The following is a 25,022-nucleotide window of genomic DNA, read 5'->3' as shown; positions in this document are numbered from 1 at the left end:
ATAGAATTCTTGGCATCAAGAATTCTTGGCAGTAGTGTTGGGCCATTTTCTTTCTTGCTTTTTTTTTGTCTTCACATTACTATTAGTTATTACTTATGAAATTCCAAATTTCCCCTGTACTCCAAAATTTGGAAGTGATTGTGCACTACTCAAAAGCTTCTCTTTCTGCCTGCAAATTTGCCAGTTTTACAGTTTAAAATCACCTGTCTTCAGTTTCCTGAATACGTGTCATCACGTATTAACCAGTTTCTCCATTTCACAGGGCCTATAGCCTGTTAGGTGATTGCTGAGTTGTTGGCAGGTGTAATATATACAAGTTTTTATTTTTTGGTTGTTTTTTTTTTTTTTTTCCAATAGACTAACACTGTCCCTAATTTTTAAATCTGATTTGCAAAGCACTGTATTACTTAATTCCTGGCACTTTACCATTAACCTTACTTTGCTTGTTTTTGTCAGTATAACTACCTTTTGCAAGAAGTTTAATATATTTCCCAAACTACTATGATTAGTTTTTTAGTAGAATTTTTGTGTCTAAAAGCACTACAAGCTATAATTTGAAAAAGCTAATAAAAATCAAATGGCCATGGGGTGCCTGAGTGGATCAGTCAGTTAAGCGTCCAACTCTTGATTTCGGCTCAGGTCATGAGTTTGTGAGTTCAAGCCTCGTGTTGGGCTGAGCATGGAGCCTGCTTGGGATATTCTCTGTCTCCCCTTCCCCCCTCCTCTCTCTGTTTCTCCCCCACTCATGTTCATTCTCTCTCTCTCTCTCAAAAAAAAAAAAAGCCTTAAAAATAAATAAAAAATCAAATGGCCACATTCGGAAAGTAGATTGGCTTACCAAATATCAATACTCGTTAAGAATTTAAGTGAAAACAAGTAGTTAAGGCCAAATGTTAATCCCAGTGGAGAAGCAAATTTGGTTGGTCAGGTTTACCCTACAATTAGCAGTCTCATTCCTATAAATTAAAATAAAATTTGGGGATATATATTTCTTTACCTGTAACTTTCAGTTCTGATGACCAAAGATAGAGTATTCACAAGAATTTTTAGACATGGTACTTTGGTTATGGATTTACATATACTCCTTATATTGGTTTAACTTTCCATAAATTAATCTTTTAAGACAACATTCAAATCTAAGAAGAATGTGTACATTTGTATTGTATAATATAAATTCACAAAGCTTAAAGTTATCAGGTGCCTGGATGGCTCAGTCATTAAGCATCTGACTTCAACTCATGATGTCCGGGTTCATGAGTTTGAGACACACATGGGATGAGCATGAACCCCGCTTCAGGTAAGTCCCACCTCTCTCTCTCTCTCTCTCTCTCTCTCTCTCTCTCTCTCTTTTTCCCCTGTGGGATTCTCTCTCTCTCTCTCTCTCTCTCTCTCTCTCTCTCTGCTCCCCTTGGCCCCTTGCTCACTTGTGCTCTCTCAAAAAAAAAAAAAAAAAAAAAAAACACTAAAAGTTATGCTATGTAATTCACGTTTATATGAAGTGATATGTTCAATTTGTAAATTTGAAAACTAAAAATTTTAAGAGTAACAGTTGTTTGAAGCCTACTTCCATACAAGTGATGGAAAAATAATTTTCCTGGATAAAGACTTTGCATTTTAAAGCATCAGTTACCACACTTCCTTAAGTTCATTCTCCTTAATAATCTTAGTATTAAACAGGTAACTACTCAAACCCAAAATAAATCACATTTGTGAAGAGTAATTTCTTCTAAAAAGAAGAAATTTTCTCACTTTGCTGCATAGGAATATTATATTATCTACTAGTAGTATTACCACAGTTAAAGAAGGATGATTATTTAGACAGTTTTTGTTTTTTAAGTAGGCTCCATGCTCCAACACGGGGCTTGAACTCCAAGAGATCAAGATCTAAGCTGAGATCAAGAGTGAGATGATTAACCGACTGAGCCACCCAGGCACCACTATTTACACAGTTTTTTTAAAGAATTTTTGTTACCAAAACCTTTAAAATTGTTACTTATTTTTGGTTTTAAAAAAGCAAATGAATATAACTTGGATAGGCTTTCTCTTGCTAAAAATATTGAGCTGAATGACTTATGCCCTGAAATTTTTAATAAAAAGTAGGTTTTGAATGAAAACTCAAAAGTTTTCTAGTTTTTAATCTTACCCAGATAGTGTCCACTACCAAAAAACGTTATAGTTGAAACAATTGACACTTTTGTTGCCCTTCTTTTTCAGAGTAACCTGAGACCAAGAATTGGAATCACACCCATCAAATGTAATTTCTGGTGGGTAATTTTTTCTTCTTTAATTCTCTATTTAAAGGCCATTCACCATTCTGTTCTGAATTTTGATTGGCTGAAGTTTGAGAACATTAAATTATCTTCTGCTGTCTACCCTGTTCGTTTTATTAGGGTTGCCTCTTCTTTTTATGGCCTTATTCCTGTTTCTGAAACATATTCCTCAGACAAAATCTATGGTTAATTACCCTCATCTTTGCAACTCTTACACACCTCCATTTGAGTCTCCAGAAGGTCTAAGAGAGTAAAGTTTTCCCAATGAACAAGGTGAGAGTAAATTTGTTTTCTTTAATTCTTCTATTCCCCTAACTTAAAATAAGTTACTTCCTTCATGCCATATACCACATCACTTTTTTCTATACACTATAAATATTTTATATGTTCCAGTCTAACAGCTGTTTGGCTGTACTGAATTTATAAATTTCAGCATATCCATCTTGGATTTTATGAAGCAGAATATCATGGCACAGATCTTAATAAATACTTCTTTATGGTTACAAGATTATAGTTAAGTTCCTTATGGCACTGATCAGTTTTCTTTACTGAATAATTAAAATGCTCAGGTAGAGGAACTAACCTAGAATGAAAGAATGTTAGTCTATCTGGGAGGGACCTCAGAGGTCATCTAATCCAAACTCAAAGTGCACAACATATAAACATAATTGTATGTGGTATAAGTTTTATTTTCATGGTTGTAAATTATATGTTAACTATCACATCAAATCTGAGTATTAATATTTTTACTTAGGACAAAACTGATTTTTTAAGAAAAAAACAAATTGATTTGAAGAAAAATATGAAGTAAATAATAATGATACATGGGCATGGAAAAAGGAGTGTAGGTGATACATGAAAGACTAAAATTTGAGAATACAAAATCCTGATCTAATAAGCTTCTTGTTTATAGCTTAGAAAAATGGTTCTCTAATACCATTAGTCAAATGTTTTTTAAGCTAGAATAAACAAAACTTCTAATTCCCCACTACACTTCAAAAATTTTTCTTTAGAAAAATAAAATGTGCCCTATTTGGGGGGCACTTGGGTGGCTCAGTTGGTTAAGCCTCCAACTTCAGCTCAGGTCATGATCTCATAGTTCATGAGTTCAAGCCCCATGTTGGGCTCTGTGCTGACAGCTCAGAGCCTGGAGCCTGGCTCAGATTCCGTGCCTCCCTCTTTCTGACCCTCCCTAACTCATTCTCTCTCTCTCTCTCTCTGTCTCTCTCTTTCTGTCTCTCTCCTCTGTCCCAAAAAATTAATAAATATTAAAAAAAATTTTTTTAATGTGCCCATTTTTTTCACAAAATGTTATACCAGACACCTAAAGAGAGAAAATGACATATTAGAGAGTACTGGACCAAAGCATATGACTTTGATATTTGATCCCTGTTTGCTAACTATAATTGTGTGACTGTAACCATGGACAGTGGATGTAATGTTACTAAATTTTTCTCAAACAGTTCATGGACTCTGCAGCTCCTTAAAAACGTCTATTTCACTACTCTTCAGTTTGACAAATAGCTATAGGATATTTACTATCAAGTTCAGGAATATAAGAATAAATAAACTATGGTTCTTGTCCTCAAAGAGATTTACCACATAAGGTAGAAAACGCTTCTCTGTCACCTTTCTGAAGTCAATTCAGTTAAATATCAAACTGAGTGACTTTTGCACTTCTAAGTATTTTTTTAATGCACGAGACTGTCATAACATTCTTTTATGTGTTGAAGTTTTTTGGGTTTGTTTTGGTTTTCTTTGGGGGTGTGTGGGTGGGTTGAGTTATATACATACACATAGTATACCTGTGATTGAAATACTTCCAAAATATTATCCAGAGTAGCTAAAGTTTATATTCCCATCAGCAGACCATATTTCCCTACATCCTCACCAAAAATTAGTATCATACCACTTTTTAATTTTCTGCAGATCGTAGGGGCATAAAGTAGTACATTATTATTATTTGAGTTTGCATTATCTGATTGCTAACAAGATTGGAAATGTCCGTACGCTTATGAGACATTTTGGTTTCTTATTTTGTGGACTGCCTCTCCTGGTCGATTTTCAAAAGTTCTTTATAAATTGTAAATATCAGTCCTTTGTTTTCTATATACACTGCAAAAAAAATTCCCAGATTATTATGTTACTAATGTCTTTTGTTGAACAGAAATCTTTAATGTAGATAGATCCATTACATTTTCCCTTTACAAGTTATGCTTTCTGCATTTTGTTTACAGAATCTTCTCTAACCCCAGTGTCATAAAATTATTTTCCTACATTTTCCCCTAATAATTTTCTGGATATACCCTTCATGTCTACATCTGAGTTTCTTTGTGTGTTGGTATGATTCAGGTTGTTTGTTTTTTCATTCAAATGTGACAATTTCCCTATTTGTTAAATAATGCATCTTCCCCCAGTGATCATGATATCAATTTTATCATGTATCAACTCCTCATGGGCATGACTGGTATATGAATCTTTGTACTTATTATATTCCTCTGTTCTAGCAACAGTATCACAGGCTTTAACAGATACAGGATGCTTAAAATATTAGGGCTTTGCAATATGTCTTAACATCAGGTAGTGTGAACTTATGTCCTCTACTCTTTTTTTTTTTTTTTTAATAATCTCTAAACTCAACGTGGGGCTTGAACTCACAACCCCGACATCAAGAGTTGCATGCTCTTCTGACTGAGCCAGCCAAGTGCCCCTCCTCTACTATTCTTTTTGAGAACTTTTTAGTTATTGGTGGACTTTTTTCTTCTTCCATGTAAATTTAGGATTAGTTCTAATTCCATCTAAAGTCTTGTTGTAATTACATGAAAATTATAAATCATTTTGGAGGGAATTAACACCTTTACAATGTTAAAATCTTTCCTTTTGTAAAAATTGTGTATTTCTCCTCTTATGTCTCTTTTTAACGTTCTTTTAAATTTTTTCATAAAGGTCATTTGTAGTTTTTGTAAAGTCAATGCCTGGATTCTTTACAGTTTGGGTTGCTTTGACATGTTTATTTTCTAACTGGTTATTACAGGTATATAGGAAGGCTTCTGGTTTTTTAACCATTGATTTTGTATACAAATACCTTGTTCAGGTTTTTGTCTTCTTAGTTCTAATAGCTATCTTTGCTTAATTTGTAATGTAAATAATCATATAATCTGCTATAAATGACATAAATTTAAGGAATTAAATGTCCCTAATAGCTCTTTTTTTCTTATCACAGAATTTGGTAGTAACTTCCACTATTATTACTAATGAGCACCATTATTAATGAGGAGAAGTAGCAATAGCAGGCATTCTTTTTGTTTGTTTGTTTCTAGTCTTAGATGTAAGACTCCTAAAGTTTCCCCAGTAAGTATATTTAAAGTATATCTACTATAGGTTTTGGTAGGTAGCTTTATCAGGTTCCTTAGTTTTCTAAGAACTTTTATTATAAGTGGGTGTTAAACTTAAGCAATGACTTTTTCTGTACCTATTAAGATAAATATGTGAGGTTTCTCCCTTACTCTGCTAATATAAATTACATTGGTTTTCAGATGTTGAATTATCTATGTATTCCTAGGAAAATCCTATTTAGACAAAAACTTTGTTTTATTTTGTTTATTTTGAGAGAGACTGAGAGCGTGCGTGGGGGAGGGGCAGAGAGAGAGGGAGAGAGAATCCCAAGCAGGCTTCACACTCTCAGCATAGAGCCCGATGCGGGCCTCGATCCCACAAACTGAGAGACCACGACCTGAGCAGAAATCAAGAGTCAGAAGCTGAACCCACTGAGCCATCTAGGCACCCTAAAAGCTTTTAATCTAATGTTGGATTCAGTTAGCTAACGTTTCATAGAGAATGTTTGCCTCTGTGTTCTTAAGTGTAATTTTTCTGGGAAAGCTGGAGGACAACGGGAGGGAGAGTTGCTGAGTCCGGGACGACAGAGCTCAGCTTGGTGGGGAACAAAGGCGCTCGCCAGCGCCATCTCCCTCGCCCACCCCCCAGCCAAAATCCCAAAGGGAACCAGTTCCTGTCAGGGAACTCGCTTAAGTGTAATTTTCCTTACTTATATCGCCTATCCAGTGTGGTATCAAGGTTATCCTTTCTTTCTTTTTAAGTTTATTTATTTATTTTGAGAGAGAGAGAGAGAGAGAGAAAGAGAGCGAACACACAGGCAAGCCAGGGAGGGGCAGAGAGAGAGAGAGGGAGGGAGAGAATCCCAAGCAGGCTCCTTGCTGACAGTGCAGAGCCCTACCCAGGGCTCAATTCCACAAAGCACAACATCATGACCTGAGCAGAAATCAAGAACCGGACACTTAACCAGCTGAGCCACCCAGCTGCACCTCAAGGTTATTCTACTCTTCTAAGTGAGTTGGCTGTTTCTTCTCTTCTGTTCTCAGGAAAAAAGAAAAAAAAAAGTTTGAGATAAGATTAATCTCTTTTTAAAAGATTTGGTAAAAAGTCACCTCTAAAATGATCTAGGCCTGGCTTTTAAAAACACACACACACTGGAAATTGCCATTTCAGTTTTTTGAATGCTTATTAACTTAGTCAATTTTTCTTTTTTTTCCTTGGGACAATTTTGGTATTTGATGGCTTCCGAGAAATTTTACACTTCATTTAAGTTTTCAAATTTATTGGTATTTATAGTATATATCTGGAGTTATTTCCCCCTTGCTTTATGTCTTCTCTTGTTTTTGACATTCTTGAAAGTGTGCTCACAAGTAGGGGAGGGGCAGACCGAAGGAGGAAGGGAGAGAGAGAGAGAGAGAGAGAGAGAGAGAGAGAATCTGAGAATCTTAAGCAGGCTCCATCCTCAGTGCAGAGTCCAATTGCAAGTTTGATCCCACAACCCTGGGATCATGACCTGAGCCAAAACCCTGAGTCAAACATTCAACTGACTGAGCCACCCAGGCACCCATTTTTTACATTCTTGAACAGATTGGCAGTGGTATGTCAAATTTGTAAGGTTTTTGAACAATTACATTTTAGTTTTTGTTAATCTGTATCTGTTTTAGCCTTTATGTATTTTTTCTTCTTTTTAAAAAACTGTTTATTTATTTACTTTTAGAGAGAGAGAGAAAACGAGCAGGGGAGGGGCAGAGAGAGAGAGAATCCCGAGCAGGTTCCATGTTCACCGTGGAGCCCAAATGGGGCTCGATCTTAAGACCCCAAGATCACAACCTGAGTGGATATCAAGAGTTGGACACTTAATAGACTGAGCCACCAAGCACCCCAGTTTTTGTCTTCTTTATGTTTACTCTGTTGGTCTTTGCTTACAAAGTCTGCTCCATTAAAAGAAAAGCAATGAATTAAATTATTTATTACTTATTATATTAAAATATTTATTATAATATAATTTATAACAATGTGATTTTTACTTTAAAATACAATAATTAGGGGCACCTGGGTGGCCCAGTTGGTTAAGCATCCGACTTCGGCTCAGGTCATGATCTCACAGTTCGTGGGTTCGAGCCCCATATCCCACTCTGTGCTGACAGCTCAGAGCCTGCAGCCTTCTTCATATTCTGTGTCTCTCTCTGTGCCCTTCTCTCTCTCTCTCTCTCTCTCTCTCTCTCAAAAATGAATAAACACTAAAAAAATTTTTAAATATATATATAATACAATAATTACATTAAGCATGTAATTATTGTTTACAGAACTAATCATGATTTTTACTATGATGATTTTAAAAATTCAAACAATATAAATAAAGTGAAAGTTCCCTTTGAGATTCCCTATGCTCAAAAATGATTTTAGTAGTTAAGGATTTCACATAGCTATTAAGTGGCATAGTCTAGACTTGAACTACGGTCTTCAGATTTCAAGTTGCACACTTTACCATTAAAAGATTTCTCCTTAAATAGGTATTTGTTGAATGAACATATGAATAGATCTTAAAAGTGGTAAAGGCTTTCACCCTCCACATGCTGGTTGATGATTGAAATTCATCCTTAAAATTTCATCCCTCTGGTTAATGCCTTGACACCATTGTAAATTATAGTACTTACGAGCCAGTATTGGTAATAGACATGTATATGTTTTATTAAGAATTTAAAAATATAAACTATGTGGGGTGCCTGGGTGGCTCAGTGGGTTAGCTTCTGACTCTTGATTTTAGGTCAGGTCAGGACTCACAGTAGGTTTGTAAGTTTGAGCCCATGTCAAGCTCTGTGCTGTCAGCATTAGGACTCTCTCCCTCCCTCTCTCTCTCTCTCTCAAAATAAATAATTAAACATATAAAAATTTTAAAAATAAACTATGTATTATATTTTCTCATTGTAGAAATACATGCTCAATATAGAAAATGTGAAAACCGAGAAGTACAAAGGAAAAAAAATCACATGTAATATCGTCATCCAGAAATAAAATATATGTATTACACATAATTTATGAAAATATTTTTATATACTGGTGAATAAGTCTGTGTAAGTATTTTTCTAAAACAATCTTTAATGACTACATCATATTCCATCCTGTCCACATACCATAATTTATCTAAGCCCTCTCCTCTGGGGGAACACTTAAATTGTTCACAATTTTTCATGGTTTTAAATAATATTTTACTCTATATTTCTTTGTACTTTTAAATATATTTATAATATTTGGTTATACATTTCAAGGTTGTTTTGTTTTGTTTTGTTTTGTTATTTAAACAATCTCTACACCAGGGCGCTTGCGTGGTTCAGTCGGTTGAGCATCTGACTTCCACTCAGGTCATGATCTCGCGGTTTGTGAGTTCAAGCTCTGCATCAGGCTCTGTGCTGCCAGCTTGGAGCCTGGAGCCTGCTTAGGATTCTGTGTCTCCCTGTGTCTCAGCCCCTCCCCTGTTTGCACTCTGTCTCTCAAAAATGAATAAAAACGTTAAAAATTAAAAAAAAAAGGCGGGGGGGGGACCGCCTGGGTGGCTCAGTCGGTTAGGCATCCAACTTTGGCTCAGGTCATGATCTCGAGGTTTGTGAGTTCCAGCTCTGCATCAGGCTCTGTGCTGACAGCTCAGAGCCTGGAGCTTGCTTCAGATTCTGTGTCTCTGTCTCTCTCTGCCCCTCCCCTACTTGTGCTCTGTCTCTCTATCAAAAATAAATAAAATGTAAAAAAAAAAAATTTAAACAATCTCTACACCTAATGTGGGTCTCAAACACAACCCCAAGATCGAGTTGAATGCCCCTACTACTAAGCCAGCCAGGCGCCCCAGTTATATATTTATAGCTAAGTGTCTGTCCACATGTTTACTTTCCTGGGATTGCTACGTCAATTATTTCCCAAATAGACAATAACATTGTGATAGACAGTTTTACGTGTCAATTTGAATAGACGATGGTACCCAGTTATTCAATCAAACACTAATCTAGATGTTTCTGGGAAAGTATTAGTGATTACATCTACAAGTCTTTGATTTTATATGAAGAAGATTATTTGGGGATAATCTGGGTAGGCTTGATCCAACCAGTTAAAAGTCTTTAAGAGGAGAATAGAGGTTTTCCTAGAAAGGAATGGTGCCTGTGGGCTGCAGTATCATCTCCTGCCCAAGAATTTCCATTCTGCCTTTATTGATGGCTTGCCCTACATATTTTGGATTTACCTAGCCAGCCGTCACAATCACAGAAGCTAATGCTTTGTGATAAGTTTCTTGCCCTGTGAACCCTGACTGATACACACTGTAACCCTCCTGCCAGAAAAGTATGTGACTGCCCTGGGTCATTTACATCATAATGCGAAGTTTCTTACATAAGCAGATCTTTATCTATTGTAGAAATAGAACTTTATTGGAAAACAAATTTTGATAGAGGACAATATAAGGATTCTTAGCAGAATGATTAGCTTATTGTATTTGTGTGTATTTGTTTATGGAGAGGTGAGAAGAGATAAGGGATTAAAAATCATAAAATACTGAAGTCAAATAATTCTAGTTTATTTTGCAATTATGCCTAGGGCTTTAGTACATTATTAATATTAAAAGCCATTTTTAGTTTGTTTTAATAATTTTTTTAATTTGTATTTTAGAGAGAGATAAAGTGGGAGCAGGGGAGGGGGGAGAGAGAATCTCAAGCAGGCTCCAAGCTCAGCACAGAGCCGATGCCAGGTTTGATCCCACAAACCTGGGATTATGACCTGAGCCAAAATCAAGAGTCAGACACTCAACTGACTGAGCCACCCAGGCGTCCCTAAAATCCATTTTTTAAATGAGAGGTCTCTAATTCCAGCCAGTGGACTGGGCCCTTTAATAAACATTGTCTGTGGAATCTTGGTAGAGTCCACTACCCACAGAGCAACCAAAGTGACCTTTTAAAAGGAAAATCAGATCATAGCAGTCCCCACGTTTAAAACAGCTAGCCACTGCACTTACAATAAAATCCAAACTTCAGACCTTGACCTATATGATTCTAAACCTCCTGCCTCTCTAAACTTCCCACATTTTCTCCCCCTCTCTGCATCTCAGATATACTGGCCTTTTTTCTTTTCACCCAGCATACCACTCTCCTTTCTATGGGCCTTTGGACTTCCTGTCCCCACTATTTTGGGCACTCTTCCTCCAGATATTCCAAGGATTGGCTTCCTGGGAAAAATCAAGGAAATATTACCTTCTCAGAAAAGATCAACCTATGTGGCTGTTTTTCTCATTTTTCTTCATCTAGTCTATCCTATTGTTTTTTCTTTTTCAGAATACTAAGCACATCTGAAATGATGTAATTTATTTCATTTTTTGATATTCATCTGTTCCAATAGAAGATCAATATTTCTAACTATATTCTCAGCAATATTATAAGGACTTTACATGCTATCGACCCATTTAATTTTCACAACAACCTATAAGGTAAGTATTATTAATTAGTACTCCAGTTTTACAGGTGAAGTGACTGAGGTTCAGAAAGGTGAAGTGGCTTCACTTGCAAAACTGCATCTCACTAGCTCTGGAAAGAAATCTCCAGGACATCTGTTAAGCTATGTACAGACCAGCAGCATCCAAGGATGTTAGAAATGCATGTTCTCAGGCCTCATCTCTGACCCAAAGAATCAGAATGTGCAGTTTAACAAGATCCCCAGGTGATTCTTAAGTATAAAGTTTGAGAAGCACTAGTCACCAATACATCAGTTTCCTGTCTCACCTCGAAAGTAATTGAACACACACACACACACACACACACACACACACACACACACACACCACAGCTGTACTCCCAGCCCAGAAAGCAATTACACAACAAAAGAGAGTAGTGAAGTGGTGAAAAGGTTTTCCTTTATTGCGTGCGGCTAGTACAGCAAGCAGGAATCCCTCATCTGGCAGTCCTAACCCCACGTCATCCCACTTCACCCCAACTCCTTTTAGCTCTCCCTCGCTACGCTAGAAGCTACCCACGCCTAAACTAGACAGAGCTTTGAAGACTTTGAAGGGAGAAGAGACGGAAGGCAGAAATACGGGGGAAATGGAAAACAATTCCGGTAGCATTCCTTAACCTCAACAGACCCTGCCTTCTGCCCTTAAGAAAAATGGCGCTCAGCGTAGATGCACTTCCGGTCACGGAACCAAACAAAATAGGGGAGGACAAGAGACCGGAAGTGACCGCCCTTTTGGCACCCCTCCTACCCCTTCTCCGCCTCCCAGCCCCTCTAGGGAGGCTGAGGAGGCCTAAGGGCTGAGGCTGGTCTGCGGTTGGCGGGTGACAAGCCGGAGCCGGGACAGTGTGAGTGCTTCCTGCCTCGGCCGCCGGCCGCTTCACTTTGCTTTGGGTGACCTTCGTGAGGCCAGGGACAGGGGGCGGAGAGTCGCGCGGGCTCTGTGTGACGAGGCGCCGCCGCGGTTCTGCGTGAAAGCAGCTAGCCGGCAGGTCTGCCAACGGGGCCATCGGCCGTGTCGGGCCGGCGGAGCCCGCGAGGCTCGGGCCTGAAGCCCGGGGGCTGGGGAACCCGGTCCGGGGCTGGCGCACGCGGGACAGCGGTGAGGTCCGGCCCTTAGCTCTGCGAGCGGGGCTCCAGCGCCCGGTGTGGAAGGCCTTTCCCCAAGGTAGGTGTTCACACCCGACTGAACCGGCTCGTTGCCCTCACCCCGGTTTTCCCACGCAGCTCCTTCACTCAGTCATTTCCTGACCCTCGGGAAGGCTCAGCTCTTTTTTCATGGCCACTCCGTTTCATTCCACACGCATACACAGCAGGAAAAGACTGGCGTGTAATCGTTTTTGTTTAGTGTCTTTTTCGTGAGAAGTTGCCAGAAAAAAAAATTTGAACTTAAATTCCTTGAAGTTCTTGGTACTTTAGCTGGAAACGTTAATGGTCGCGTTTATTTGTTGTGATGAGAGTTTTTTGTTTTTTTTTTTTAAGTGGCAGTATTACATTATGATCTTGGAATCTTATTTCTTCACTCTGTATCCACCTCCACCCTCTAGAGCTTCAGGTTGAGAAACTTGTTGTTTGTGAACTTGCTCCTTCTTGCTAACCCTGTGCCTTGATGTGCCTAAGAGTCAGGAGTAGTCACAATTTAGCCACAATTAGTTTCATCTTCACCAAAGGGAAATAAAGTAGAAATTGGCAACCAAGGTTTTGTCCAATAGAGTTAACTTATTTTGGTGGAGTATCACAAGTTTAAAACACTTCTCCCCAAAATAAAATTATCTCAAAAGTATTTTGGCAGTTTATTTTACTGGGGAATTAATGTGGCAGGAAGGTGTCATTCACTTGCATGTCTTTATCGGATAGTTTAATTTGTGCTTTCTAACTTTTATTTTCTTTCCCCAGTAACATAATGGCGGAAACTGCTTCTCCACTGAAGCACTTTGTGCTGGCTAAGAAGGCAATTACTGCAATCTTTGACCAATTACTGGAGTTTGTTACTGAAGGATCCCATTTTGTTGAAGGTTAGTTTCTCTAAGTTTTTTAAATACTACTGTTGAGAATATATGAAAAATATGAAGGTGGGGCATTTGGGTGGCTCAGTTGGTTAAGCGCTCCATTTTGGCTCATGTCATGATCTCATTGTTTGTCGGTTCAAGCCCCATGTTGGGCTCTGCCTGGAGCCCGCCTCAGATTCTGTGTTTCCCTCTCTCTCTGCTCCTCCCCCACTCATGCTCTGTCTCTCTCTCTCAAAAATAAACCTTAAAAACAAAAAAAAATTTTTTAAAGAAAATTAGGTGTTTTATCCTTTTCACCCTTAGTTACAGAACACATATATAAGGCATTGTGTTATAATCTAGGAGAGATGCCATAACAAAACCCATTTTTGCCCTTCATAAGAGGAGGATTAAATGTTATTAATAACAACTTAAGAAATAAGTGCTTGCATGTGAGGTACTATTCTAAGCACTTTATTATATCAATAATGCATTAAATATCAACACTGGAACAGATTTTAATTATAATTATTTTAAAGATGAAGAAACCAAAACACAGAAAATTTAAGCAACTTGCCCAAGAGCACCTAGCTAGTAAATGCCCAGACTTAAAAGTCAGGCAGCCCACATTTAAGCTATTATTCCTCTCTTTTCCCCAAGTCAGCTGTCAGCCTAGATCTCAGACCTATCTTATCTTCTCAAATGAGGCAGGAATTCGGTGGGGAAAGGGCAAAAGAAATCTTCTTGGAGTGTCACTGTTCAAGGTTGGTGAGGAATGTCTTATTAGGGAATACTGCTTTGGAGAGAACTGTTGAAATATTTTCCGGTTCCTAAGATTACATGACCATCAACGGTACAATGAAAAGGGAGGGATTTTATAAACTTCTCCAGTGACTGTGAGGAAACATTTGGTGGGTTGGTAAAATCAAACTTTGTCCTTGTCCCTCCTAACCCTCCCTCACCAGATTTTTAGCTTGAGGATAGGGATCATGCCTTATTATTGCGTCCTTATCACTAAACCTGACACAATTCAAGTTTTGTTGAATGAGACGGGGAAAAAAGTTATCGTATCGAATCTCTGTTTCCAGTTTTGAAAGAATTTGAGCTGGCACAGTGACTTTTAAATTGTTTTTAAAAAGTTGATAGGTCAGCTATATATACTCAAAACAAAGTTGATGGGAAGTGAAATTAAATGCAATATCTTCTATGTATTGAACCCATTATAGATTGAGCATAATACTAGGAGCTAGTGAATGACAGCTTTATAGTCCGAGTTCAATTTTACTGCTTTTACAATCTCACAGAAAATCTCTTGCAAAAAAGAGACAAAAAGATAAATTAGGAAGAACATAGAAGAGAAAGGATAACATGAAAAACAAGGTGAATGTAATGATACTTAGGCCAGTCTCACCTTTATTCACCTAACTGCATATATTTTACTAATGTGCTTGAAAAGGATGATGAGATTTGTAAAAGCTGGAGTTTAATTACATGAGCACTGGGTAAGCGGTGTCAGTGTGTGTGTGTCTCATTAGTACCAGATAGCCAAACGAATCTCCATGTTTTTACCTTTAAAATTGAGATAATGAAAATGTAAGTTGTCAGTTCACTGGGGTGAAGTTAATACAACATTGTAAGTCAACGATACTTCAATAAAAAAAGATAAAAAATAGAAAACTGTCTGTAATGGATACTGTAGTAACCACTTAAAATATATATGTAAATGTAAAAGTGTATGTTCCTGAAATATAAACAAAACTGAAAGGCTTCTGCTTTTCAAACCCAAGTTTTTCCACCCACCCCCATCCTTGGAGGACAAGAGGTTATGTCTGGGAAGAGCAGTTACCTCTAGCCTGACTGGAGTAGGATATAGTTGGTAATTCTCTTTTTATGTTAAATGAGCTGTTTTGCTCCATTCCTCTGAGAAGACAAGAAGTTTTAAGGTAGCGATGTCTTACCTAGCTTGGAGACCCACTTGAACCATATCTTTATTTTATAGGGGTGGCCATTCACAAACCTCGCTATTTCTTAGTATGTGGATCCCTCTTTTCCCTTTAGTCAGGATGGAACAATAATAGGTAGATAATTAGGTTCTAATTTCTCTGTTCAGAAAAACATTTTTGTCTTAGATGGGTATTTTTGTTTTTGTTTTTTTAGTTTAGTCATTTTGAGTGACAGCGTGCGTGTGAGTGGGTGAGGGGCAGAGAGAGAGGGAAGGGGAATGAGAGAACCCCAAGGAGGCTCGACCCCATGAACCATGAGATCATGACCTGAACTAAAATCAGATGCTTAACCGATTAAGCCACCCAGGTGTCCCTGTCTCAGATGAGTATCTTGTATTTTTGAGACTTAGGTGAATAATAAATACCCTTTGGACTGGGCCCCTATAATTTTTAATAATTTTGAAGCTTTTTTGGGCAGGATTCTTATGACCTGTTGCAATAAAGTATTCACCTTTTGCCAAATATTCAGATAGTATGGCATTTTTACTTTTTAAATGGCCACATTAATACAGAGCAAAGCCAAAATATATGCATATCTTAGCTATTCCTTTGTATAATTCACTTAATGTTCATCTTTACCACTTTTTCTAACACCATTTCAATTTTGTAGCAACATACAAGAATCCAGAACTTGATCAAATAGCTACTGAGGATGATCTGATAGAAATACAGGGTTATAAAAACAAGCTTTCCATCATTGGTGAGGTGCTGTCTCGGAGGCATATGAAAGTGGCATTTTTTGGCAGGTAATCCTTTATTATTTCTCTCAAGGGTAGTTTCCAGAAATCAGGTTTTCTAAGTCCTATCCACAACTTTGTTTCTGATGTTTCAGCAAGGGATGGTTCTCCCCCTTCTCCCTGTAAGAGTTTCTCCTTGTGTTAAATGCTAAAGCTATTAGCATCTAAAAGAATTTGTTCATTTTAGTTCTTGGTATAAAAGGCTTTATGGAGGTCATGTTTTTATTTTTTAAGGATGCTCATCTCTAAGAATTGGATTCTTAGCCAAGTCCTAAGCATAGAAATACGGGTTAATGATATGCATAATTTTTGACTTTTTAAAAGTTCTCTTACTACCAGGTATGTCTTCCGAAAGAATTCTCAGCCCCACGATTCCCAGAGAGAGGGAGAGTAGGAAGAGTCATTTGTTAACATAACTGTTGAGAATGACGGTGTGATCTCTGCCACAGCTTATATGTTCATTTAGGAATCATTTGTTAACTTCCTTTGTGCCAGGCACTATATGAGGCACTAGGGATACAAAAACAAATGACTAGGCCCATACTTGTTTGCTCAAATATCATGTGCTATGTATCAACAGAAGCATTTATTTACTCACTAAACTAACTTATAGGCCTTTTAAATCCATCTTGGGGCTTTTTTTTTAGCACTTGGGATTTCCTGTACCTAGAATTCCCTTTGCCTTGTTTTATCTGTGTCTGGCTCTTTCTCAGTTTTCAAACCTTTCCTAAATGTTGTAACCTCAGAAACCTTTCCTGACCGCTGCGTCTAAAGTATTTCTTCTCATTTATTCTCTGAAGTTTTTACTCTTCTATTTTGTCTTCATGATTTTATGTATTCATTCTTCAGGACGAGCAGTGGGAAGAGCTCTGTTATCAATGCAATGTTGTGGGATAAAGTCCTCCCTAGTGGGATTGGCCATACAACCAATTGCTTCCTGAGTGTTGAAGGAACTGATGGAGATAAAGCCTATCTTATGACAGAAGGATCAGATGAAAAAAAGAGCGTGAAGGTATAATATTTTGACTGTTAGCAACATAATGTACCTGAAATAATGCCCTTAACTTGTTCTTTTTAAAAAATTTTTTGTAGGATGTCTGCATTGCTAGAGATAGAAGAACTACTGATGTTTTAATTCATAGCTTTTAAAGCCATCACTAATATTTTGAATCTCTAAAATTCCTTTGCTTCAGAGCTAAATTATTAGAAAAATAAAATATGTCCTTAAAGTAAACTAGAGTTAAAAGTTTATTACATTTTAAAAATAATGTTCTGAAAATAACATTATTGAAGTGTATTGTTGCTGTTTAATCTCATCTACTCTCATCTTTTAAAAGAAAACTTTGTTTAAAAAATTGGGCCTAGGGGCGCCTGGGTGGCGCAGTTGGTTAAGCGTCCGACTTCAGCCAGGTCACAATCTCGCGGTTCGTGAGTTCGAGCCCCGCGTCGGGCTCTGGGCTGATGGCTCGGGGCCTGGAGCCTGTTTCCGATTCTGTGTCTCCCTCTCTCTCTGCCCCTCCCCCGTTCATGCTCTGTCTCTCTCTGTCCCAAAAATAAATAAACATTGAAAAAAAAAAAAAAATTAAAAAATTGGGCCTTGGCATGTGTTTGATGCATGTCTGTGTCTTTAGAAACTGTTTTATCTTTGGAGTATTAATAAGCACATTCGTGAATAAATGTAATAGTTTTATCAGATAAGGGTCAGTGACAATTCCCTACTTTTCATAAATTTCTTAAGTAGACTCCATGCCTTACATGGAGCCCAACATAGGGCTTGAACTCACGACCCTGAGCTCACGACCTGAGCTGAGATCAAGAGTTGGATGCATGGGGTGCCTGAGTGGCTCAGTCAGTTAAAGATCCGACTCTTGATTTTGGCTCGGGTCATGATCTCAGTCTCTGGGATCATGCCCACATCAGGCTCCATCCTCTTAATGTTAAGCCTGCTTGGGATTCTCTCTCTCCATCTCTCTCTGCCCCTCCCCTCGCCTACTCTCTCTCAAAATAAATAAACATTAAAAAAAAAAAGGGACGCCTGGGTGGCTCAGTCGGTTGAGCGTCCGACTTTGGCTCAGGTCATGATCTTGCTGTTTGTGAGTTCAAGCCCCACGTCAGGCTCTGTACTAAAGCAGCTCTGGAGCCTGCTTCGGATTCTGTGTCTCCCTCTCTCTCTGCCCCTCCCCTGCTCATGCTGTCTCTCTCTGTCTCAAAAATAAATAAAACATTAAAAAAAATTTTTTTTAATAAAAAATTAAAAAAACAGATGTTTAACCTACTGAGCCACTCAGGTGCCCCTTTTTTAACAAATTTCTTAAGGAGTTCAGTGCCACTAAGTTCCTTCAGCCGAAAGAAAAAAGTGTTTCTCACTATAATCACTTTCTTTTTTTTTTTTTTAACGTTTATTTATTTTTGAGACAGAGACAGAGCATGAACAGGGGAGGGGCAGAGAGAGAGGGAGACACAGAATCTGAAACGGGCTCCAGGCTCTGAGCTGTCAGCACAGAGCCCGACGCGGGGCTCGAACTCACAGATCGTGAGATCATGACCTGAGCCGAAGTTGGAAACTTAACCGACTGAGCCACCCAGGCGCCCCTGTGATCACTTTCTTAAGTCTTTTCTTTTTTCCACTGAGTCTTTTATTTATTTTTATTTTTTTAACGTTTTATTTTTGAGACAGGGAGAGACAACATGAACAGGGGAGGGGCAGAGAGAGGGAGACACAGAATCTGAAACAGGCTCCAGGCTCTGAGCTGTCAGCACAGAGCCTGACGCGGGGCTCGAACTCACGGACCGCAAGATCATGACCTGAGCAGAAGTCGGCCGCTTAACTGACTGAGCCACCCAGGTGCCCCATCCACTTGTGTCTTAAGATCTCTTCCACAAGTGCAAAAGTTCAGTGTTTAAAGATCCATGCTGTTTTAATTTTTGCAAAACTGAGTTGAATTCATTGGTCTAGTTCTTGTTCTGTGAGTTTGTTGTTTGAGCTAGCTTAGGTAACTTCATCTGTGTAATACTCTTCAGATTAGTTAGAAGGAATAAAGGAGGTGATGTTTGTGAAAATTTTTTTTAATGTTTTATTTTTTATTTATTTTTGAGAGAGAGAGAGAGACAGAGAGTCTGAAGCAGGCTCCATACTATCAGCACAGAACCTGATGTGGGGCTTGAACTCACAAGCTGTGAGATCATGACCTGAGCCAAAGTCAGATGCTTAACTGACTGAGCCACCCAGGCATCCCTCTGAAAATATTTTCAAACTTTTAACCCATATAAATGAAGGAATCATTTATTTTGTGATCAAGTTTTTACCAAATCAAAATTCAAACTACCTGTGGCTTTAGATCCTTAAAGTAGTTACCTCCTATTTCTTGGTCTGTGCTCTCTACTTCCAGTCCTTCATACTCTTTTCCTCCTCTCCCCTACTCCAAAATTTAAATTTGTTCACTTCAAGCAGTGGCCTGTGTTAAAGTATAGACTTTGAGTTTCATACTGTAATAGTTTTCCTTAGTAAAAGAAATGCCTGGGGCACGCACCTGTGTCGGACTTCAGCTCAGGTCATGATCTTAACAGCTTGTGAGTTCAAGTCCTGCGTCAGGCTCTCTGCTGACAGCCCAAAGCCTGGAGCCTACTTCAGATTTCCTCCCTCTCCCTCCCTCCCTCCCTCCCTCCCTCTCCCTCTCTCTCTCTCTCTCAAAAATAAATAAGCATTAAAAAAAAGTAAAAGAAATGCACTAATTACAGCTAATACTTTATTGCCCACTTGCTAAGTACCAAACACTATTCGAAATACCTGCAGTAACTCCAGTCATACCACAACTATATCAGATAGGTGCTTTTTATTATCTTAATTTTATAGACCAGGCATCAAAACATTGGTACACATTTATAATTCTATCAAAAAGTTGATGAAAGCAAAGAAAACTAAAACCTAGCTAACATTGTCACTGTGAAGATTCACTTCAACCCTGATCAGGACTATTGTGCCCATTTGAAAATAGATGTTTCCCTTTAAAATTGGATACAAAGCACAGATTAATTGTAAAGATATGTGTGCTGGTGCCCTTTCCTTGAATATTAACTTTACTTTAAATTTTTTTTTTAATGTTTATTTTAGAGAGAGTGTGCATGAGCAGGGGAGAGCAGAGAGAGAGAGAGAGGGAGACACAGAATCAGAAGCAGGCTCCAGGCTCTGAGCTGTCAACACAGAGCTTGACTTGAGGCTCAAACCCATGGACCATGAGATCATGATCTGAGCTGAAGTCAGATGCTTAACTGACTGAGCCACCCAGGTGCCCTGGTGTTTTTAATGGAAAACAAAAAAAAATTTTTTAATGTTTATTTGAGAGAGAGAATGAGACCATGGAAGTGTAGGAGGGGTAGAGGGAGAGAGGGAGGGAAAATCCCAAGCAGGTTCCTCGCTGTCAGTGCAGAGCCTGACGCAGGGCTCGATCCCACAAACCATGAGATCACGACCTGAGCGGAAATCAGGAGTTGGGTGCTCAACTGGCTGAGCCACCCAGTCGCCCCTTGAATATTAATTTTATATTAAGCTCTTTGTATTTATTGTGTATTTAACGTGTACACATGAAAGATACTAAAGTAACACATTAATAAATTAGTATATTTTGGAAGTTATCTTGAGAAATAGAAATATTTTAGTGAGTTTAAATGGAAAGAGAAGGTATAGTCATTGATGTTAAACATGCTTATGTGAGTAAGTGACTGCCTGGTGAGAAAAATCCTTTATTAAAAGAATATGTATTGAACTTCTCATATTGCTTTGGGTGTTTTTTCTTTTTAAGTTTATTTATTTTGAGAGAGAGCCAGGGACGGGTAAAGAGAGAGAGGGAGAGAAAATCTCAAGCAGGCTCCACGCTATCAGCGCAGAGCCCAGTGTGAGGCTCGAACCCACAAACCGTGAGATCATAACCTAAGCCAAAACCCGAGAGCCAGATGCTTAACTGATTGACCCACCCAGGTGACTCACTTTGGTCTTATTATTACTCTGGTGTTTTTAAACCTTTGTTAATAATGATGTTTCTTCTATTTTCACCCCTTATTAAGCAATACATTTTAGGGGCGCCTGGGTGGCTCAGTTGATTAAGCATCCGACTTCAGCTCAGGTCACTCATGGCTCGTGAGTTCAAGCCCCACAGGGCTCTGTGCTGACAGCTCAGAGCCTGGAGCCTGCTTCAGATTCTGTGTCCCTCTGCTCCTCCCCCACTCACACTCTGTCTCTGTCTCTCTCGAGAATAAGTTAACATTAAAAAAATAATTAAAAAAAAAAGGCAATACATTTTAGAAGAGACAGAAAATACTAATGGTATTTCCAAAACTCACATGCTTCCCAAAACCAGTGGAAGTCCTCGCCTTTGGTATAGAGTTAAATGTGTGTTTCTCAGTATTTTGTAAACAAAATGGTTTCATATGTGCTATTTTGACTTCTCTTAATATATTGTGAATTTGTTTTCATATATATAATATCAGCTTCAAGAGTTGCATAGGATTCCATTGCTAGAGGTCATTTGTTGGACATTTAGAATGTTACCAGCTCTGATTATTTGTGCAGAATGATATGAGTAAACTGTTTCAAGGGTACCATTTTTTTTCTACTTGGTAATTCTAAAACTCATTTTGTCGAGATTGCTGAGATGGTTTTATTTCAAGTTATTTAAACTTCTGCTTTTTATACATGTTTTGCAAAAGTGAACGCCCCAAATCATAGTGTTTTTTATTGAATTTTATTATAAGCACAGTTTTGTATTTTCTTTCCCTTCTACTTTAGACAGTTAATCAGCTGGCCCATGCCCTTCATATGGATAAAGACTTGAAAGCTGGCTGTCTTGTGCATGTATTTTGGCCAAAGGCAAAATGTGCCCTCTTGAGAGATGACCTGGTTTTAGTGGACAGGTAAAATTACATACATATGAATTGGTTTTCTCCTTTAAAGATTCATTTAATAGAATAATACTGCTTGTTTTAGCATGTAACACATAAAAATTTAAGTGCTCAATTGCTGCTTTGTCCTCATTTGCTAGATTGTTAAAGAACACATAAGGTGTTGGTTTTGTTTTTTATTGGTTACATAAAGTGCCAGTTTCCCAGTCTAATTCTATTACAAGAAATTTCAAGGATAGCCACTTTGTTTTCCCCCTCTATATTGACTGTAGTTTGGATAAATAGATGGACCTTGCAGACTGGCTAATTCTAAATAACTAGAGAGATAAAGATAACTCTGATAGGTAAAGTTTTTAACTAGTAATAAATTCATTCTTGAGACCAAGTTTCCCAAAATAACTTTCCTGGACAGTTCACATAACTTTTCATGGTTCAAGAATTAAGTACTTTGGGAATTTTTTTTCAACTCTGCTGATTAGTCTTCATTTACTATGTGTTTTTTGCTACATTGGTGTTTAGTAAAATGATAATGTATATCTAAGCAATGTCCTACCAAAAAAGGTAGTTAAATGATTTTTTTAAAGTTTTGGTATGCTCTTTTGTTTTCTTCAGTTAAAATTTTAGCATTCTCTGGAAACCATATTGGTTCTGGTGAGGAGCTTTTAATTTTGCTTTATTTCATGACCAGACTATATCCATGACCCCCGCCTGTCATCTTGCCACCTTGTTACAGGGATACATCAAACCAGTGTATGGACAGTTGAGTTATAATTTTTATGGTATCAATTATATATTAAACTTATGCCTAGCAGAGGGTGTTTTATTCTTTATGCTCACGAGCACTGAAGTATTTACTGAGCTGTACTGGACATGGGTGCTTGCACCTTCATTTTTGTTACCTATTTGCCTGTTTTTTTTCAGTACTTATTTTTCATCCTTTCAGAGCATAAAGATTTGAAAGATTATAATAGTGACCATGTTACTTGCTTTATCAAAAATTACAAGGTTGTCTTTAGTAAGTAAAATTTTTTAGCACTTGGTTGTTAATTGGCTAGGCTCTGAGAGTTCCTTGTCAGAATAAATATAGAAGTTTATAAAACAGAGACTCAGCTTGCCACAAATGCTCTCTTATACATGAGAAAGTAAATCTCTTAGGCTTTGTGCTGAAAACTGGTAGAAATAGTTTTTAGACTTCAAACAATTTATAAAAGTTAAAAGAATTCTTTCTATAATCACATTTTCTTTTTAAAAAATATTGTTATATAATACAAGTTTATCTTATTTCCATTAGTCCGGGTACAGATGTCACTACAGAGCTGGATAGCTGGATTGATAAATTTTGCTTAGATGCTGATGTCTTCGTTTTGGTTGCAAACTCTGAATCAACACTAATGAACACGGTAGGATTTAATCATTATTATGTTTGAATGGTAGGAAATGAAATGGTGTCTGTTAATTCTGAAAAGTAAGGGAAATCCAGATCCTGGATTCGAAAGAAGCTCTGGTATCAAGGGAGAGCAAAGGAGTTTGTGTTTCCATGGGACTGAAGAGCTGATTGTGGTCTTGAGTGTTCCCAGAGTATCATTGGGAATCTAGGGCATGATGGCTCTAGTTGCTAGTAAATCTTTATATTCAAGGTGTGATACATGTATGTTGTTGACATCGATTGTGGTTATTTGCCAGTTTCGGAAGGAATGGGCACCAGAATTGTTAGGATGATGACTTAAGCCTTTTGAATAATGTTTAACACTCCCACCTCACCACTGCCCCCCAACCCTCATGTCTGGCAGACAAGGCTTTTCATATTTTTAGTTTTGTCCGCCTTTTCCAGCTTTATCCATGTACACACTAGGTTCCAGCTTACCTATATGCATTCTAAAGTGCTGTCAGACTTCACAGATTTTTGAGGATGTCTAGAGCCAGACTCATCCCAAATAAACTCGAGTTTATAGATATCTAATATCCAAACCTATAGTATGATTTTCTTAAAATTGTTATTCCTGGAAAGTATATAAATGGGCAAAGATCATTTATAACCTAGGTGTTACCAGCCAGACCTCTGTTTTGTCACTGTTAGTTGTGTGCCCTCCAATAATCTGTTCTCACATAGACCAGGCTACTCTGACAGCACAGACAGTTTATAGTCTGATGATTAAAAAAACAGATCTATGTTTAAAATCTTTGTTAGAGTAATTCCATTATTTGGGTAAACAAACTTTGATGTACATTCTGACTTCTCCGTCTTTGTTTATGCTCTTCTTTGCACACAGTTCTCCTGCTTCCAGCTTCTCATCTTTCAGAAAGCCATTGTCAGTACTTTTAAGCTCTTTATCTTTATCACCACTTTCTTAATGGAGCTTTTTCTAATTCTAGCTAGATAGGGTGTCTCTTCTTTGAATAAGCATAGCATGTATTTGCAGCATTTATGGCACATACCTTTCTCTGTTGTTTATTATGATGTACACAGGTCTTAAATTGTTATTAATTTACTTAGTCTAAACATTAAAAGAGATTTGAGGTAGCTTTTTGAAAATATATAATGTTTATATCCAGCGGGGTACCTATTGTATTCGGCAAATAGTAGAGACAGATCAATATCTGTTAAATTGAATTTCAGAAAAGACTCATGGCAAGGGCAGAAAATCTTCACTTTTGCCTTCTTACAATAGTCTCACCTTTGAGAATCTTAATGTTCAGAGTGCTTTGGGATCCTTTGTCAGTGGGCATTAATCACTGTTGTCTAAATGGTTCAAACTTTTAGATTAGAGCTTCAGTTATAAATGTAAATATAAGATAGCTGTTAAAAGTGAACATAACACTGGTATTTGATGTTTTATAGGAAAAGCAGTTTTTTCACAAGGTAAATGAGCGACTTTCCAAACCTAACATTTTCATTTTGAATAATCGTTGGGATGCCTCTGCATCAGAGCCAGAATATATGGAAGATGTAAGTTATTTTTTTTAAGTTTTGAAATATAGTAATGTACACTGTTATCTGAGAAAACAGTATACCTTATATAATAAAACATCATAAGCAGCTGTTCTCTTACTTGAGAAAAGACTGTAATTATAGAAACCCTGAAGTGGATACGTGATAGAAACCAGAATATTAAGCTATTTTGAAGGAAAAGTCTGTTATAGAAGTAATCATTTTAGATCTTGAAACTTTGTTACAATTTTTTATTAAAGTATAACATACCAGAAAAGTATACAGATCATAAGTGTCCAACTCAAGAAGCAGAACATTCGCAGCACTTCAGAATGCACCCCCTCCATCCTCCGGCAGGGATGAGCACTTAACCATGACTTCTAATG

The 25,022-nt window shown here is 37.8% G+C and overlaps 1 protein-coding gene and 1 long non-coding RNA gene across 3 annotated transcripts in view; both read left to right on the top strand.

Moving 5' to 3' along the window:
- Positions 1-683: 683 nt before the first annotated feature.
- LOC123380014 lies at positions 684-8,861 on the top strand. The gene is made up of 2 exons (XR_006585228.1): positions 684-2,543; positions 8,535-8,861. It is a non-coding gene; the product is annotated as an uncharacterized LOC123380014 (long non-coding RNA).
- A 4,113-nt stretch (positions 8,862-12,974) lies between these two features.
- MFN1 (mitofusin 1) overlaps positions 12,975-25,022 on the top strand; it is a 34,567-nt gene continuing 22,519 nt past the window's right edge. The window contains exons 1-6 of one of the 2 annotated variants that reach the window (XM_004001165.6): positions 12,987-13,099; positions 15,686-15,821; positions 16,662-16,824; positions 21,595-21,719; positions 22,999-23,107; positions 24,547-24,654. In XM_004001165.6, coding sequence (XP_004001214.3) covers positions 12,988-13,099; positions 15,686-15,821; positions 16,662-16,824; positions 21,595-21,719; positions 22,999-23,107; positions 24,547-24,654 — 753 coding nt within the window. In that variant the 5' untranslated portion in view covers position 12,987. Of the gene's footprint in view, positions 13,100-15,685; positions 15,822-16,661; positions 16,825-21,594; positions 21,720-22,998; positions 23,108-24,546; positions 24,655-25,022 lie in introns of both variants that reach the window. The other variant, XM_045037243.1, reaches the window with a different exon arrangement.

The sequence above is a fragment of the Felis catus genome, chromosome C2, assembly GCF_018350175.1.
Source record: "Felis catus isolate Fca126 chromosome C2, F.catus_Fca126_mat1.0, whole genome shotgun sequence".
NCBI lineage: Eukaryota > Metazoa > Chordata > Mammalia > Carnivora > Felidae > Felis > Felis catus.
This window is presented reverse-complemented; position numbering and strand designations above follow the sequence as displayed.